Source organism: Polypterus senegalus, chromosome 3 (genome assembly GCF_016835505.1).
Source record: "Polypterus senegalus isolate Bchr_013 chromosome 3, ASM1683550v1, whole genome shotgun sequence".
NCBI classification, from domain to species: domain Eukaryota; kingdom Metazoa; phylum Chordata; class Cladistia; order Polypteriformes; family Polypteridae; genus Polypterus; species Polypterus senegalus.
This window is the reverse complement of record NC_053156.1, coordinates 72,237,501-72,253,734: the sequence shown is the minus strand read 5'-3', so window position 1 is coordinate 72,253,734 and position 16,234 is coordinate 72,237,501. Positions and strand designations below refer to the sequence as shown.

General features: G+C 37.5%; 1 protein-coding gene across 12 annotated transcripts in view; it reads right to left on the bottom strand.

Moving 5' to 3' along the window:
• Window positions 1-16,234, bottom strand: part of ptprk (protein tyrosine phosphatase receptor type K) — a 561,898-nt gene that overhangs the window by 16,907 nt on the left and 528,757 nt on the right. For all 12 annotated transcript variants that reach the window (XM_039747480.1, XM_039747483.1, XM_039747482.1 and 9 more), the window contains 2 exons: window positions 8,034-8,131; window positions 4,925-5,041 (listed from right to left, as the gene is read on the bottom strand). In XM_039747480.1, coding sequence (XP_039603414.1) covers window positions 4,925-5,041; window positions 8,034-8,131 — 215 coding nt within the window. The remainder of the gene's footprint in view (window positions 1-4,924; window positions 5,042-8,033; window positions 8,132-16,234) is intronic.

Below are 16,234 nucleotides of genomic sequence, written 5' to 3'. Positions count from 1 at the left end.
TCGACCACATCATGATCTCCCGACTCAATCCTGGGCTGGTGTATCTGGCTTAGCCCTCGACTGGTTCAGGTCATATTTCTGCAACAGGACTCTCAGAGTCATGCTAGACGATTTTTCATCTGAATCAGTCCCACTCCCATGTGGGGTCCCCCAGGGTTCCATTTTAGGGCCACTACTTTTTTCAATCTACATCCTGCCTTTAGGTGCAATTTTTAGAAAACATGCAATTTCATATCACCTATATGCTGACGACTGCCAAATTTATTTCTCCCTCAAGCCAACTGACTCCACCAAACCTCTCCTCGACTGCCTATCTGACATTAAGGACTGGCTGGCTGTAAACTTCCTTCACCTGAACGATTCAAAACCGAGGTCATTGTTTTAGTCCCGACTGCAAACAGGCTCCACCCCTTGGCCTCATTTCTCTTCCCATTCCAGTAACTTCGTCTGTCTCCAATCTTGGAATCAAAATGGATACGTTCCTGAAAATGGATGCTCAAGTCAACAGCACAGTAAAATCCTGCTTTTTCCATCTAAGGCTAATCGCCAAACTCAAGCCTATTCTGTCTAACCACCTCCTGGAATCAGTAATCCATGCATTCATTACGTCCCGGCTTGACTACTCTAATTCCTGCCTTTTTGGTATCAGTAAAGCCACTTTTTCTAGACTCCAACTGGCTCAAAATGCGGCTGCAAGGCTTCTAATTGGAAGTAGCAGAATCCAACACATTTCACCGATTTTAAAAACCCTACACTGGCTGCCGGTTAGATTCAGAATCGATTTTAAGATTCTCCTCCTAACCTATAAGGCATTAAACGGTCTAGCCCCGCCTATTTGAGTGTCTTGCTCCATTGTCACAATCCCCTCGTGTTCTTAGATCCGCAGATCAGCTGCTCCTAACCGTTCCCAAGGCACGCTTTTAAAGCTCGTGGTGAAAGGGCTTTCTCCGTCTGTGCACCCAGGCTCTGGAACTCCCTGCCCTTAGTGGTTAGGCAAGCCGCTTCAGTCGCCACATTCAAATCTCGCCTAAAAACGCACTTCTTCACATTGGCTATTAATTCTTAACCTGTTTCATTTTCCACTTGCCTTTTGCTATTTTCTCTATTTTATTTGGTCCCTGACCTGTTTTTAGTATCTCTGTTTTAATTCTCTTAATGTTTGTTTTTAATATTTTGCTTTTAGTCCTGCTTGTTGTAACTGTACAGCACTTCGGTCAGTTGTAATGCTGTGTTTTTAAGCGCTCAACAAATAAATATGGTATGGTAAGAAATTTCCTGAGGCTGGTGCCTGAGTGAGGAGGGAAAAGCCCCCAAAGCACCTGTCACGGATTCATGCAAATGAATCGATATCGCAAGTGAACTATGATACATAGCGCAATGACAGAAGTTGCAAAATCAACCGGAATGTTCATGTGAATTATAGAAAAAAATAAAACAGATCTAAATCCGTTAAGTACTTCTCTCATGAAAAGCGGACAAAAATATAGACAGAGACACACTGGATTTTATATATAGAGAGATATATGCTTCCCAAGCAGGGGTGAGTTTCACGAAATTGATGATTCTTGGAGGTTAATAATCAACTTCATGAGGGATTAGTGTAACATACAAGCTACTTTTTTGTGAGTTTCGTACTTTGTTAACCAAGCCCCCAAACTTGCTTATAAAAAAGCATTATTTGATAAAATGACAGTTAGTTGACAGTACTTTCATTGTATGGTGTTTTTTTCAGCTATTTCAGAAACAAAGTTATGAAAAATTAAATGAACTTAAACAAAATCTGAAGACTATTCTAAGATAAACATAAAAGAAATGAGACTCTCACTGTGGACAAAAAACGTGTTGTCAAGGCAGACAGTACACTTTTCTAAAGCTAAAGAAATAAAAATAGAATGAGACAACAAAGAGAATAAGTGCCTACATATCACAAACTAACTTTACTCTTTTTCAGAGATGCACATAGTATATGGACAGCTCAGTGGCAATTTGTATATATGTTTGATTTATATAATGTGTCAATTCTTCATAAACATTAAATGAAGTAAGAAAATTCCATTATATATTAAATACTCCTTCACTCCTCTGGAAAAATGCACAGTGTAACTATTTTTCGAATACTGTAGTGTAATTCAAGTAAAATGGAATAAAAACATTATTTTAAATCAAAAAAACAGGTAAACAAAACAACTATGTTAAAATAGTAGATGGTCTGCCTAGCATCCACATAAGCCTTCTATAAACCCTAAAGCATAAGACATAGAAATCTGACATTTCCCTCCCACATACACCCTTTACAGCAGTGTTGTGCAGCATTCTAGAAAGCTATCATCGTGCACTGCGGCTGAAGTGAAGCCTGATGCCATTTCACAATTTATGAAGACATCAGAATAACAGTTTCCATACAGCTATATCACCATGCTGGGAGTTTGCTGATGTGCCATATTGTGCTGTGTGGTTATGGCCACTGTGTAAGGGTAAGTTACACAAGTCATCATACCTTCATGAAGTGGATACCAGTTACCACTAGCAAACTCACCCAATACTGAACTGACTTGCAGATTAAACCATTGTGAGTACAACAGGGTCACTTTGTCATACTACCTGTAAAAATGTCCTTGACAATTGCAAATTACCTTTACATTAGTTTCAGGGATCTTTTACAGAAAGTCAGACTAGGTTCCAAGAGTCTCCACATACAGTGCATCTGGAAAGTATTCACAGCATATCACTTTTTCCACATTTTGTTATGTTAGAGCCTTATTCCAAAATGGATTAAATTAATTTTTTTCCTCAGAATTCTACACACAACATCCCATAATGACAACGTGAAAAAATGTTTACTTGAGGTTTTTGAAAATTTATAAAAAATAAAAAAACTGAAAAATCACATGTACATAAGTATTCACGGCCTTTGCCATGAAGCAAAGTAACATAACAAAATGTGGAAAAAGTGATGCGCTCTGAATACTTTCCGGATGCACTGTATGAATGGATATCAACAATGACCCAAGGATTTAGCCTAAACTACGTGTGAATGCTGGCTTTATGAGGTGGTGATCAAAGACACACATACTATATATTCTTCTCTGCTCATATTCTTTATTTCAGCTGTACCATTTCCCCAATCCATTCAGTCCTTCAATTTTATTTATTTACTTCTCTCCATAACCAATTGCAAAACAGACAAGTCTCTAAAGCACTACACCTTTGAGGGCAGATTTTTCAAAACTTTTGGACACAAATTTCATCATCTTATAATGCGCATGTATAATAGGTAACAGCAGGAACAAGTTAACTTAATGTTCACTATGGGTCAAAATTTTTAGAACGCCTCAGTTTTTCCAGTATTTCTTCAAATGCAATCAGTTCAAATATAATGATTGACCAAAATAGGTGAAAAGGTAAGCAGTAAACTACCAGAAGTATAAATTAAAAGCTTAGGTTAGCAAAAACTGAAAAGAAAATCAGAATATTACAGGGTACAACTGATAGGTTACAAACTACAAGATGCTCTTCAGCAATAAAAGTTCATTAAAAACTGCCAACAATTGACATAGGAGTCCCAACTTCTGTTGAATACTTAAAAAACCACTGTCTGTCTTAAAGCTGGGACAGACTGTGTTACTACACCCTCTGAAGTAGTACTTCAAAAATATTAAATTGTAGAAAGTTGTAAGTTCCAGTGATAATGGCAAAAAAACAGCAATTCTCAAATTAAATGAAGCACAGCATTATTAAGTAGGCCTTTCATTTATAGAAATTGCAAAACAGCCTCAAGTGTTAGTGAGTACGGAGTCTGATATACTGGAAACTGGAAGAAATTCTAATTGGAAGAGATGTGGCAGACACAAAGTTACAACCCAATCAGAAGACAAGTTTTTGAGGGTCACCAGGTTTGCTTGATATGAACCTCGCAGCACAACAGTTTCATGCACAGCTTAAACGTGATCAAAGAAAGCAAGTCTCAGTTTTTACTGTGATGTGGAGACATTGTGCTGCAGCTTTGACAGGGAAAATGGCAGTAAGCAAATCCTTAAAGGAAGGAATAAGAAAGCCCAAACCATATCTCCAGGCTAGTCAGGACTACATTCGAAGAATGAACAAGGTAGTACACATCAAAACAAAGAATGACAGCACAATCTCCAGACTTAAGCTCCATTAAGTTAACTGAGGATGAACTGAACAGAAGTGTGAAAGGAAAACAACCTACCGGAGTGTGAACTTTTGTGTTGGGTAGATATTTCTGACCAATATTTGAGTTCCCTTACAGAATGAATGCCATGTATATGTTTGTTATATGCTGTTATATCAGCAAAAGGTGGCTACTTTGATAAATCAAAAATCTGATTAAAATTTGTACATTTAATGATTCATTGACTTATTTATTTTTTTTATTTGCCACTGTTTATTTATGCCTTGATTAATTTCATGAAACACAGACAAAAGACTGGGCATTTCCATAAAAACTGAGGTGTTCTAAATCTGTATATACAAAATATAATCATATATCATGAAATATAATGAAAATATCATCTCAAGTTTAAAATGTGTTTTTCAAAATGAGAATTTCAGAAAGCACATAGCTTATGAAGAATTTAATGTGTTCCTTTAGTTATGGTTAAGTTTCTGAGCATCAAGTCTAAGTCATTCTTAGCATAATCATGCTTTTGGGAAAAACACTCCAGCATAGCAAAGACATCTGTATGAATAATTACAACAGATTCTGAGTATGTTCAAGATAAGGCATTAAGACACATACATTTTAATAAGATTTTCCTAGTTAGTTTAAAAGAAATAAATAATGATGTGTCTTTGTAATTGCAATTGTAAAATTTTTAAATTTCTTTTCACTTTAAGCCAAAAAATGAGTCTGAGTCAGGAGAATATGTGGGGGAAAAAACTCTCCTAAGACAAATCATCTTACCCTTTCTAATGTGAATGTCCTGACAACATACTCTGCAAGAGGCTCCACTTCAACAAATGTAACTTTGAAATCTCCATAAACTTCAGCATCATCTGGCCAATACTTGTAACACTTCACCTAAAATGTAAAAACAAACATTGATTTATTAGGCATCAACAACATTCATTTTATAGTGCATTTTCATACACAGGATGTAGCTCAAAGTGCCTTTATAAGAAGTCAGAGAAATAGTAACAAGAAAAAAAATTAGATAACTATTTAATAACATTCAAAATAGAAATCAATACACACATAATTACTAGAGAAGTAGAGTCTTTATATAAAGGATAGTTTTTTTTTTTAACTCATTAAAGATGGGTCCAATAAGTAGTTCAAATGGCCAGGAGTGGGAAAACAAAGACTCCAAACAAACAAAAAAAAAAAAAACCTGCAGGGGTTCCAAAAGACCGCACAGCCTCCACTGAGCATACTACAAACAAACATTCTTAAGTAATTGTTAAGGCAGACTTTGACAGTGCATCAATACTGTAACAGCTAAACAAAATATAAGACTATAGCTGTAATTAAGTACTTGAGAAATTTAGTACCACTGTTGAGATGAAACAGATAACCTTAAAGGGATTTCTTAAATATACAGCATCACAGTGAAAAATATTCAATCATTAAAAATGAGTATATGCCATGAAATGTGGGAAGGGAATACACTACGTGATTTTTCTCGTGTGTTATGAAATCAGGGGGTCGGGTGCCCTCTCATACTTTGTACTAATAGATGATTATGATTGAAAGCAGTCACAGTATACACCATTTAACAGTATCACAAATAGTGGAAGTGTCCTGAACAAGCATGTGCGACTGTGTAGCAAGACCACTAGGTGCGATTATATGGTATTTGTATAACTTGACACTATGAAGAATAACGATATTTAGATGTACCTTGCAGCATTTCTATTTTTGTACAGATGCTCCCTTTTTTCCTTAACTTTCATAAGTTTTTTCCATTATCAATGCTGAATCTTAGCTACTGGTTTCCTACTATAAGGTACTATATTTTTTAATGGATTTTTAAAATTAAGGATATGCTTCTGTCATTGCTGATGTGAGGTTCGACTCATCTCAGTTATCTTTTGGTGCAAGCTGTGAACTTGACAGGTCATGTTGTAAGCACTGAGCCAAAGACTGAAGGTTACTTTATGTCCACAAGATCTGTGAATGTAAGAGACACTGAGGAATGTAAAGTGGGATATATTAAACACTCTTATATTCAGCTGATAGCATTGCAATCACTACCGCCAAAGGAGTTATTTCACACCATACTGAATGAACTGCACATCATCTGCACATCATATGATGGCAAGGGTGAAGATGTGAAGCAATGATAAATGTAAGCAGGAAACAATTTAAAACTGACCATCCTTGACTGCTCATTGTAACTTGAAAAAATTTATCATATCTCATAATTATGACATTTTGGATATTGTGGAGAACCTTATTTTCCAGATGCTATTTAATACTGAACAGGTTACATCTGATCCGATCAGAATTGGAAAAAGCAGAAAGGGATATGGAAAGTTATGTAAATAAGATGTACTAAAAAAGTGAGCACATTAAAATTGAAAGATGTGATCCAGACTTTGAAATGCAGTATGAACTGCATTTCCAAATATGAGGGGGCTGAATCATCTGTTGATGCGTATTTTTAAACTCTGCAACAGAAATGATTCACTCTGTTGTCATTCTGAGCACTGGGGTATTTAACCAGGCAACTTTAGATGGAATAGACTTCCAATAGCATGTTCTTTTTGTTGACACTGCAAACTGAACCTGTTGTAGTTAAATGTTAATGCATCTAAATGTAAACCTTGTCAACACCTACAAGCCAATGACAGTAGCAGCTTTTCATTATCCAAGCTAGAACTTGTTATGCGTGTTTGGGCTGGGTGCCTGTTTGTCTCTGTATTAAAAAAAAAAAATCTTAGAAGGTTTGGAAGGAGATGATACGTGATCTTCTTGGAAGATGATTTGACGTCCCGTGAGAGACACTTTAACATCACGCGAGACAAGGCAGTGAGACAAAAGGACAGATGCTGTACAGGCTTTTAAATGACGGACGTGCAGCGTGATAAGCAGAACACGCAGCCTGACAGCAGCTGATCAGACTGCATATCTTTAGTGTGTGTTCAGCTCCCCCCAACCGCCCTTCACAATGCGAGTGGCAGAGATGCGAACTGGCTGGAGAATAGCGCGCACCAGTTTTGTGGGGTGGTGAAGGTGGGCAAGCGAAGCGAGCAGGGGCAAAGCCCCCTAAGTTTATTATAATATTTATATAAAAAATATACTTTTTTCTTCTCTTCAGCTTCAGGAAAGTTAATTTCCCCTTGGGGACAAAGTATTATTCTAATAGCAATTACTTGATTAGTAGGTATTTTACGACTATTGGACTGTGTTAACATGTAATTCTACTAGGAATTTATAGTGGCTGGGTGGTTTTCCTTAAGTGTTTTCTTCTTTGAAGACCCAATAATGATATTTCTTGGAAGAAATATCACAGGATGGATAAGTTTCTTGACACAACTTCAGCAGTTTATCCTTCCTGTAAATCAACATGTTTTGCAGTCATGCTTAGACAATAAACACAGACTTGCTTCCTGATTGGTTAACAGTAAACAAAACTCAAAACTAGCTCATAGGCCCTCTCACACCTGACGACAGGCATTGGGAGCTTGTAAACCACTTGTTTGTGTCAGGACATACTTTTCTAACTTGCAAGTTGTGACTTTACACCATTCAAAGACTTTGTGATTCTGTTTCCACCCCTTGGGACCTTGCAAGTCAGAGTAAATAGTATAGACCCATATTATTTTAAATTAAATGACCATAACTGTATATTCTTTTGGGGTTAGGTTTATCTAAAAATATATCTGTCTAAGTCACAGTGGATAAGGAATCAATTCCTGGCATGAACCCATTATTACAGTATGACAATGCTACTTAACCTATTTGTGCTCCAATTGTTTATTTAGTAAGAATTGTACTGTATCCTAAACTTGTATATTTGGATGACATTTTTACCCAAGGCAACTTACAATTAATTATCAAAATAACTTACCCTTCCAACCTCCACAAGGTTTGTTACCATTACAACACAAGCAGACTGCTCCTGCCAAATCATCCTCCAAAAATCATACACTGTCTCATGTACAGGACCTAAACATAAAAAAGCAAGCACAGAAAAAAGTGACCATTGTACAAACTGGCAGGATATGTGGCCTATAAAGGCCGTGCAGGTAAAGCAAGGCAGAAAGGAATGGTTAAAATATTTTCTTTCTCATTTTTAACATTTGAATAAAAAAGCAACCACAGAGATGCATTTGAACTTCAGCAGCAGCAGACCAGATTAATTTTACTTTCTAGCTAGAGGGCTATCAAGAGCAGATATAAGAACTGAATGCTATATTTTAAAGAAAATACCAAACAGAGTAAAAAAAAAAACATCAATAGACAGAGCCAATCAAATTAAATAGTTATAAAATTAATTAAATAGCATTGTCCTTCTTTTAAACTGATCCTGCATATTTAGGAATGACCTGCTAGCACTTCACAAATATTAGCAAGCATTATATTATAAGCAAATTAAAAAAAATCACCTAAACTTACAACAGAATGTTTTTAGAAATCCAACTCAATTTGCATTTTAACTTTTAAAATATAAGAAACATACTGTAGTCACTGATGTGTAAGGCGAGCATTTACCAGAACTATTTGCTTTGATGCTGTACATCATGTTTGAATTGTTGGAAGACTAATTTGGAAATAATCACATAGTCTAAAACATCTTAGAATGGCTGACCAAGACATTTTGAATAAATTAAATGCTTAACCAGGTTAACTCAATAATTCACTGTAGTAAATTATCTTATATATAAACGTTTACGTGTAGAAGTGTGTGTGTCTATCCAGCTCAGAAGTGAGAGGTGGAGTCGGGGTAATGGCTCCATCTCCAAGGAAACAGAAAACTTGCTTAGCCGCTAATAACACAAGCAAGGCCAGCACGTCAGAAAAACGAAACCTCAGAAGACAGTCGCTTAACATCGGCAAAATGGTATCCCTTTTACTTTTCCTTCCGCCACTAATGTACAAGTGATGCGAGCATGTAGGCAAAACAAATCCTCCTCAGAGAGAGATGCCCAGAGTAGTTCCTTTCAATTACTTGACACCTCTATCTACATTTCAAGTCCAACCCAATTTCAATTCATTAATTTTTTTTATGCACTCCTAAGTGGCAGTGAGTGACCACAGACAGCACTGCTGATTCAAATACCTCACTAAACCATCCAATTGGTAATAGTGATGAGCTGTGTGTATAAATGTCAGGGATTTTATGAGCTTATGACTCACACTTACTCGGAATTCCTCATTCATGGAGAACAACTGCACACCACAGCACAATGTGCAGCCACAATCATCCAAGTGCATCACGGACCTTGAATTACACAATTTCACGGTGTACTGCTACATGATACGCCTCCCAGATTTTTTGCTATTGCATTTGGCCTCAAATAGTTGAGATTAGGCCACAGGTGTCATGAAAAGAGTTACACTTTTACAATAGCAGATAAATGAATCCGTGGAAACAGAATCCACGTATAGCACGGATTTACTGTACACATTTGTAACTAAAATACTAAAGTTTCAATAGTTGGTTCAAAAGGAAGCCCTAATGGATATACTGTAGAGCTCCAAGCAAGTTTGGAAATGCTCTCATTTAAAGTAGATACACATAATGTAGTACTTGAAAAACAGAACACTGCTTGTGTCAGTTTCCTAAAAACTGTATTAAGATTCAACAAATGTAAACTCTTACTTTTTATCAGATTTATTCTCCGTACATTATATCTTGCCCAAACTACTCTCTCAGAATCTTTTGTTTCATATTAACAGTGATTAAAAGATTGATAATTTAAGCCTCACACTAAATATATTTAGATGCTTCAAAAGATTTCTTTCAGTGCAAAACTTTTTTTCTAGCTTGAACAAAGTAGTTTTAAATTAAGCACAAATAAGACTTTTGATGATTTTCCTGATAAATTTAATTTAAGGAGTTCCATTTTACTAAAGTGGAAAGTTTGCCATTAAGTTTTAAAAAAGTATTTATTATAAAGTGGTAATTAACAAGATGATAAAAACTACTGCAGTCTGGTCTAACAAAAACAAGCTACGGGGCCATAAATTAAATGAACTACAGTCTTGTCAAAATATCCTTTTTCTCTAGCCATGAATATGCCATTAACAAATGTTACCACTGGATGCAGTTAACGATATACAGTAGCTGTATACAACTGCAAAGATTAGCATTCAGAATATTTCCAAAAACATTATAGTAAATAATGAACTATGTAATGTCACAATATGCACTGCTGAAATGCTAATCAGGGTTTTCAATACTGTATATAATAACGAAAACCAATACAATTTCATTATTCCCCTCACAACTGCACACACATTCTTTGAGAAAGTTTGACCTCCCTAACACTTCAAATTCAATGGTAACAGAGGCTCAGGAATTAAACTATTGTAATAACTGTTGACAACATTATCACCATGACAGTTTAGATAAAATCAAATATGACTAGTAAGTGAATCATCAGCTACACTAACTAATAAGAAACAGTCAGTTGTTACATTCAGATGCAAAATGCTACTCTTAACATAAACTGAAAATTGCTACATAAATATTTGTTTTATTCCAAAATGTTTTCTTTATGAAACTATTATTGTGTTTTACATATATGACATGATTATGGAAATTGATACAAACATTAGTGAATGTAATGGGATGGGTGGTTTGGGGAAGAATTTTTGGGCATATTTTTAAATAACATTAAGCACTAACAAAGATCAAGTGTGAGATTTACGAGAATGACAGGGATTTATCAGTTTGCACATGTTTTCTATGTACTTATGTGAATATGATGTACTGACTGCAATACAAAATCAGGATGGTGTGTCTGAATGTTAAAAGAAACAAAATTTGGCTATAGTTAGGTGTGACTAATTAAAGTCACAATTATTTTAAGCCACTATGGTACAACAGGTTAACCCTCAAGCAAAATTTTTTATACAACTGAAAGACTATTTTAATACAGTTTTTACTTGGTTTATTTTGCCCAAGGGGTCAGATTACAATGCAAATGTGTATTTTGGTAAATTATAATACTTTCACCACAGTGAACATAAAACCTTAATAAAGAATAATCTGGGAGCAGCTAAAAAAGTGAACAGGCTGGGAAATGAAGGGGAGAAACATTATGCACTACTTAACTGTGGCTTTTTCGTTTGAATGGTTTATTAGTGTTATCGGTTTGTGCTAAGCATCCTGTAGGTCCAAGAGGATGCATTTTCTAATGCTGATTTCTTTCCATATTATATATATATATATATATATATATATATATATATATATATATATATATATATATATATATATATACTCTCACACGCACATACAGTTTCATTATGCTATAACTTATTCATTTTATTACATAGACAATCACCCAAAAAATCCCGGAGCATCGAGAAGTGTGCGAACTGACACCACCAAACTGGAATTGTCCCCGCATAAACCAAAGTCATCTAGACGATCTGGATCTACATAATTAGATCTGGACCGCCATGTATATACATATATAAGCATACATACACACACACTCTATTCTATTCTGAGCAGTTCTAAACAATGAAAGGCAAAAACCAAAACAATAAAAAAACATCACAAAATAATCACTTCTCCTGGCACAACTATACTAAATGACCGTTACTTTCTTTTTTTAATCCACACTACTAAGAACATGATTATAAAAGAACCCTAATTTGACCATCAGAAAAGAACTTTTAATAATTTAGTCCATCACACAATGCACAAAACTTTTATAAACAAAAAATAAAAAAGGGGGGCAAACCTGGAATGGAAATTGAATATTATGTTGCTTGCAATTTTTTAAACTCTACTAATACCTCAGAAAATCTTAATTACTAGAAAAGGATAGTGCAGCTTTATTCCTTCAAATCAACTGCTTTAATACAGTAGGTTCTACCCATTAGATCATTTTGGATAATTTAGCATCAAAACAATTGTTATTAATCCACTAGTATTGGTAATTTCTGTATGAAGACATTTAAATTGGGGGGACAACAAAGAGGAGCAAAACTAAGCTTAGTTCATATTATAGGGTAATCCAAAACAAATTACCACATTTCTCAAGATCATTGCAAGAGGTAGAGGCAGCCAAGTGAGTTGGGGTGGGGGTCCTTTGATAGGCGACCCCTTGTAGTTTTCAGTTGGCAACATGCCTTGGTCCGGTCTGCACTGTGCATTTGCTGTCGGTGTTCTTCAAAAACTAATTCATCATCACTATGCAATGCGCCTACCAAATGCACTTCAGCCTTTTTCCTAACGGTGACATCCCAAATCGGAAAACAATTCTTTAGTGGGAGGCTAAATTTAGACAGACGGGTACAACATTGAACAGAAAATCTCCAGGCCATCCTCGGACTGTATAAATGCCTGGAAACAAACATTGAAGCTGTAAGCGTATCAATTTTGCAGTCTTCTAGATATTCAGTGAACAAACATGCTTATGCCTTAGGCATTTCCAAAATGTCTTTGAGGAGCATTTTGCATGAGGACCTAACTTCCATCCATACAAAATGATGGTAGTGCAGGAACTCACTGAGGGAGACTGGGAGAGCCGTACAGAGTTGTGCATGAACATTCTGCAAATCGTTGATCGAGATGCCATCGTCAAGTGCAGTGATGAGGCACATTTCCAGTTGAATGGTTGTGTAAATAAACATAACTTTCGTTACAGGGCTGAAACCAACCCTCGTGAACATCAGAGACCCCTACACAGTGAGCATGTGGTGTGATGTTGCAGAATTTGGCATTGTAGGCCCTTACTGTTTTTGAGGACAGGGGAGCAACTGTCACTTCAGAACTGTACATTGAAATACTAGAGAACTTTTTGTGGCCCCAACTGGAAGAAATAGATGTGGTGGATGCCTTGTTTCAACAATGCAAAGTTTTGGTGCTATGGATCTTTTAAACCATTTTAGGGAAAAACAGTTAGGTAACCAATCTTTTTTTCAGTATATGGTTTTACAGTATACTATATATCCAAAGCCAGGGTTGAGCCTATACTTGCGCCTAAAACTGCTGCTATAAGGCCTTAGCTCACGCTACCTTGAATTATGTATAGACAGTAGATAAAGGCATACTGTACACACTGCTATAGGTTAGTGACCCCTTTCTGTGAACAAGAGTTGAAGATGTTGTTTTATCAGCCCTCTACTACCGTCATAAGAAACTAATGTGGTATGTGTTATGGAAAATTGAGCTTTCTTCCTTTTTTTTCATGTCTGTTCTTATTGGAATGGTTTCAGCTATCAGGTGTTTTGGAGGATCTACATATTAATACACTCAAAAGCAAAAAGAAAATGGATGTATTTAACTGTTTGGCTCTTCAAGTTCAGATTGGAAATGAAGTTACAGTAGGTTATATTCACTCAACTATAGAACATCTTGGAATATTATTGAGATGAGCTTTGGGAACGATATAGTCTTAGAGATATTGCTATGCCGACTGGAGTGGATTGTTCACTTTAGCTCAAAATGTATCAACAAATATATACCTTCTAGCCAACCCGTGGCGCCGCATAATCCAAATGGGGAGGGTTTGAGGATACAACTGTCAGTGAATGAAAAGATGGAACTCTGGAGAGAGCAACATACAATTGTCCGTGACTGAAAACAGGTTTTGGCAGATACAGGCATATCTTTTTGAAAGTTTGGCCCTTTGCCTTATTAATTGTCATTGCAAATGCCAATGTTACAGGAAATTGTCTGCGCGTAAAAGTAAAAGGCAAATTTGAATCTGATGGGGTCAGGGAAATCCGGGGAATAAGGACAGTTTTTGAGGTAGCAGATGTGATAGTCTTAGACTCCAGTACACTGCGGTGAATGCTGGTAACAGAAAGTCTAGTACCATTACGGAGACAGATCTCCTCAACCATGTGCAATTTCATTCAACATAAACATTTCTCTGCAGCCACGCTGATGTGACGTCACCGTCACAAGATCCTCTTACTGAAAAACTTTTACAAACGCATTTCACACCGGAATTTCAATGCAACATTTGCTCAAAAACCCTCACGCTCCAGAAATCTCAAAGCACATTTAAACACACACTCCACTGAACAAACGCATTGCACACAGGTCTTTCAATGCACTATTTGTTCGAAAACGTTCAGACTGCAGAGATATCTCAATGCTAAACGCTGAATTCCTTTCAGTGTCAACTCGCAAACCCCATGCACAGTTATCGCATTCAGTTTTACCGCCATTCCCGTCCAAGAACATAACGTTGGCCTACCTACCGCAGTATGTACATCTTGCAATGCTCTTCTTTGGCCATCAGAGGAGTTTGCGTGCCTGGCCCTGTCATGTGTATCCCATGGTGTTACAGATGGCGGACGGGGCTCTCTCTCCTGCGTGCGTCTTGCTTGCCCTGGAGGAGGGTTAGAGTTGGTGGTTGGGGCTCTGTCGAGCATATCTCATGGTCTTAGAGTTGGCGGGCAGGGCTCTCTGTCTTGCATGCGCTCTCTGTCTTGTGTGCGTCTCGCTTGCCGTTAGTGAATTATTCTTGCGTGCATCTTGCTTGCCCTGGAGGAGGGTTAGAGTTGGCGGGCTGGGCTCTGTTGAGCGTATTTCATGGTCTTAAGAGTTGGCGGGCGTCGCTCTCAGAGGTGCATGTGGACTTTTGCACAGACGGAAGCGACTGAGGCTGTGTTTGGTGAGTTGTTGCGTGCGGGCACATGAGCAGGCAGTGCACATGCCTTGAGAGTGATGCTGGACGCGGAAGGACAGTTAGAGTTGGCGTGCGTGGCTCTGTCGTGCGTATCCCATGACGAGGTAGGAGGGTTAGAGGTAGCATGCGTGGCTCTGTCGTGCGTATCCCATGACGTGGTAGGAGGGTTACAGTTGGCGGTCGGGGCTCTGTCGAGTGTATCCCATGGTCTTAGAGTTGGCGGGCGTGGCTTTCTGTCTTGCGTGTCAGTGAATTACATAGGTGCCGGTCATAAAATTAGAATATCATGACAAAGTTGATATATTTCAGTAATTCCATTCAAAAAGTGAAACTTGTATATTAGATTCATTCATTACACACAGACTGATGTATTTCAAATGTTTATTTCTTTTAATTTTGATGATTATAACTGACAACTAATGAAAGTCCCAAATTCAGTATCTCAGAAAATTAGAATATAAATTAAGAACAATGTAAAAAAGGGGTTTTTAGAAATGTTGGCCAACTAAAAGGTATGAACATGAAAAGCATGAGCATTTACAGCACTCAATATTTAGTTGGGGCTCCTTTGGCCTGGATTACTGTAGCAATGCGGTGTGGCATGGAGTCGATCAGTCTGTGGCACTGCTCAGGTGTTACGAGATCCCATGTTGCTCTGATAGTGGCCTTCAGCTCTTCTGAATTGTTGGGTCTGGCGTATTGCATCTTCCTCTTCACAATACCCCATAGATTTTCTATGGGGTTAAGGTCAGGCGAGTTTGCTGGCCAATCAAGAACAGGGATACCACGGTCTTTAAACCAGGTACTGGTAGTTTTGGCACTTTGTGCAGGTGCCAGGTCCTGTTGGAAAATGAAATCTGCATCTCGATAAAGTTTGTCAGCAGCAGGAAGCATGAAGTTCTCTAAAACTTCCTGGTAGACGGCTGCGTTGACCTTGGACCTCAGAAAACACAATGGACCAACACCAGCAGATGACATGGCACCCCAATACATTACTGACTGTGGAAACTTTACACTGGACCTCAAGCAAAGTGGATTCTGTGCCTCTCCCCTCTTCCTTTAGACTCTGGGACCTTGATTTCCAAAGGAAATGCAAAATTTACTTTCATCAGAGAACATAACTTTGGACCACTCAGCAGCAGTTTTGTCTTTAGCCCAGGCGAGACACTTCTGACGCTGTCTCTTGTTCAAGAGTGGCTTGACATAAGGAATCCGACAGCTGAAACCCATGTCTTGCATACGTCTGTGCATACGTCTAATAGTAGCCGGTCTCCTTTAAGCGCTGGTCTGTAGTAAATGCCGATCTCCAATGACCCACCGCCTTTTTCGAACGCTAATCCTCTTTTCGTACCACCTGGGCTACCGCCCTCCTGCAGTGAATCATACGGTAAGTACCGTTTCGTGTCAAAAACTTTTGTCGTCGGATGCTATTGAGGAAGCGAGAAAG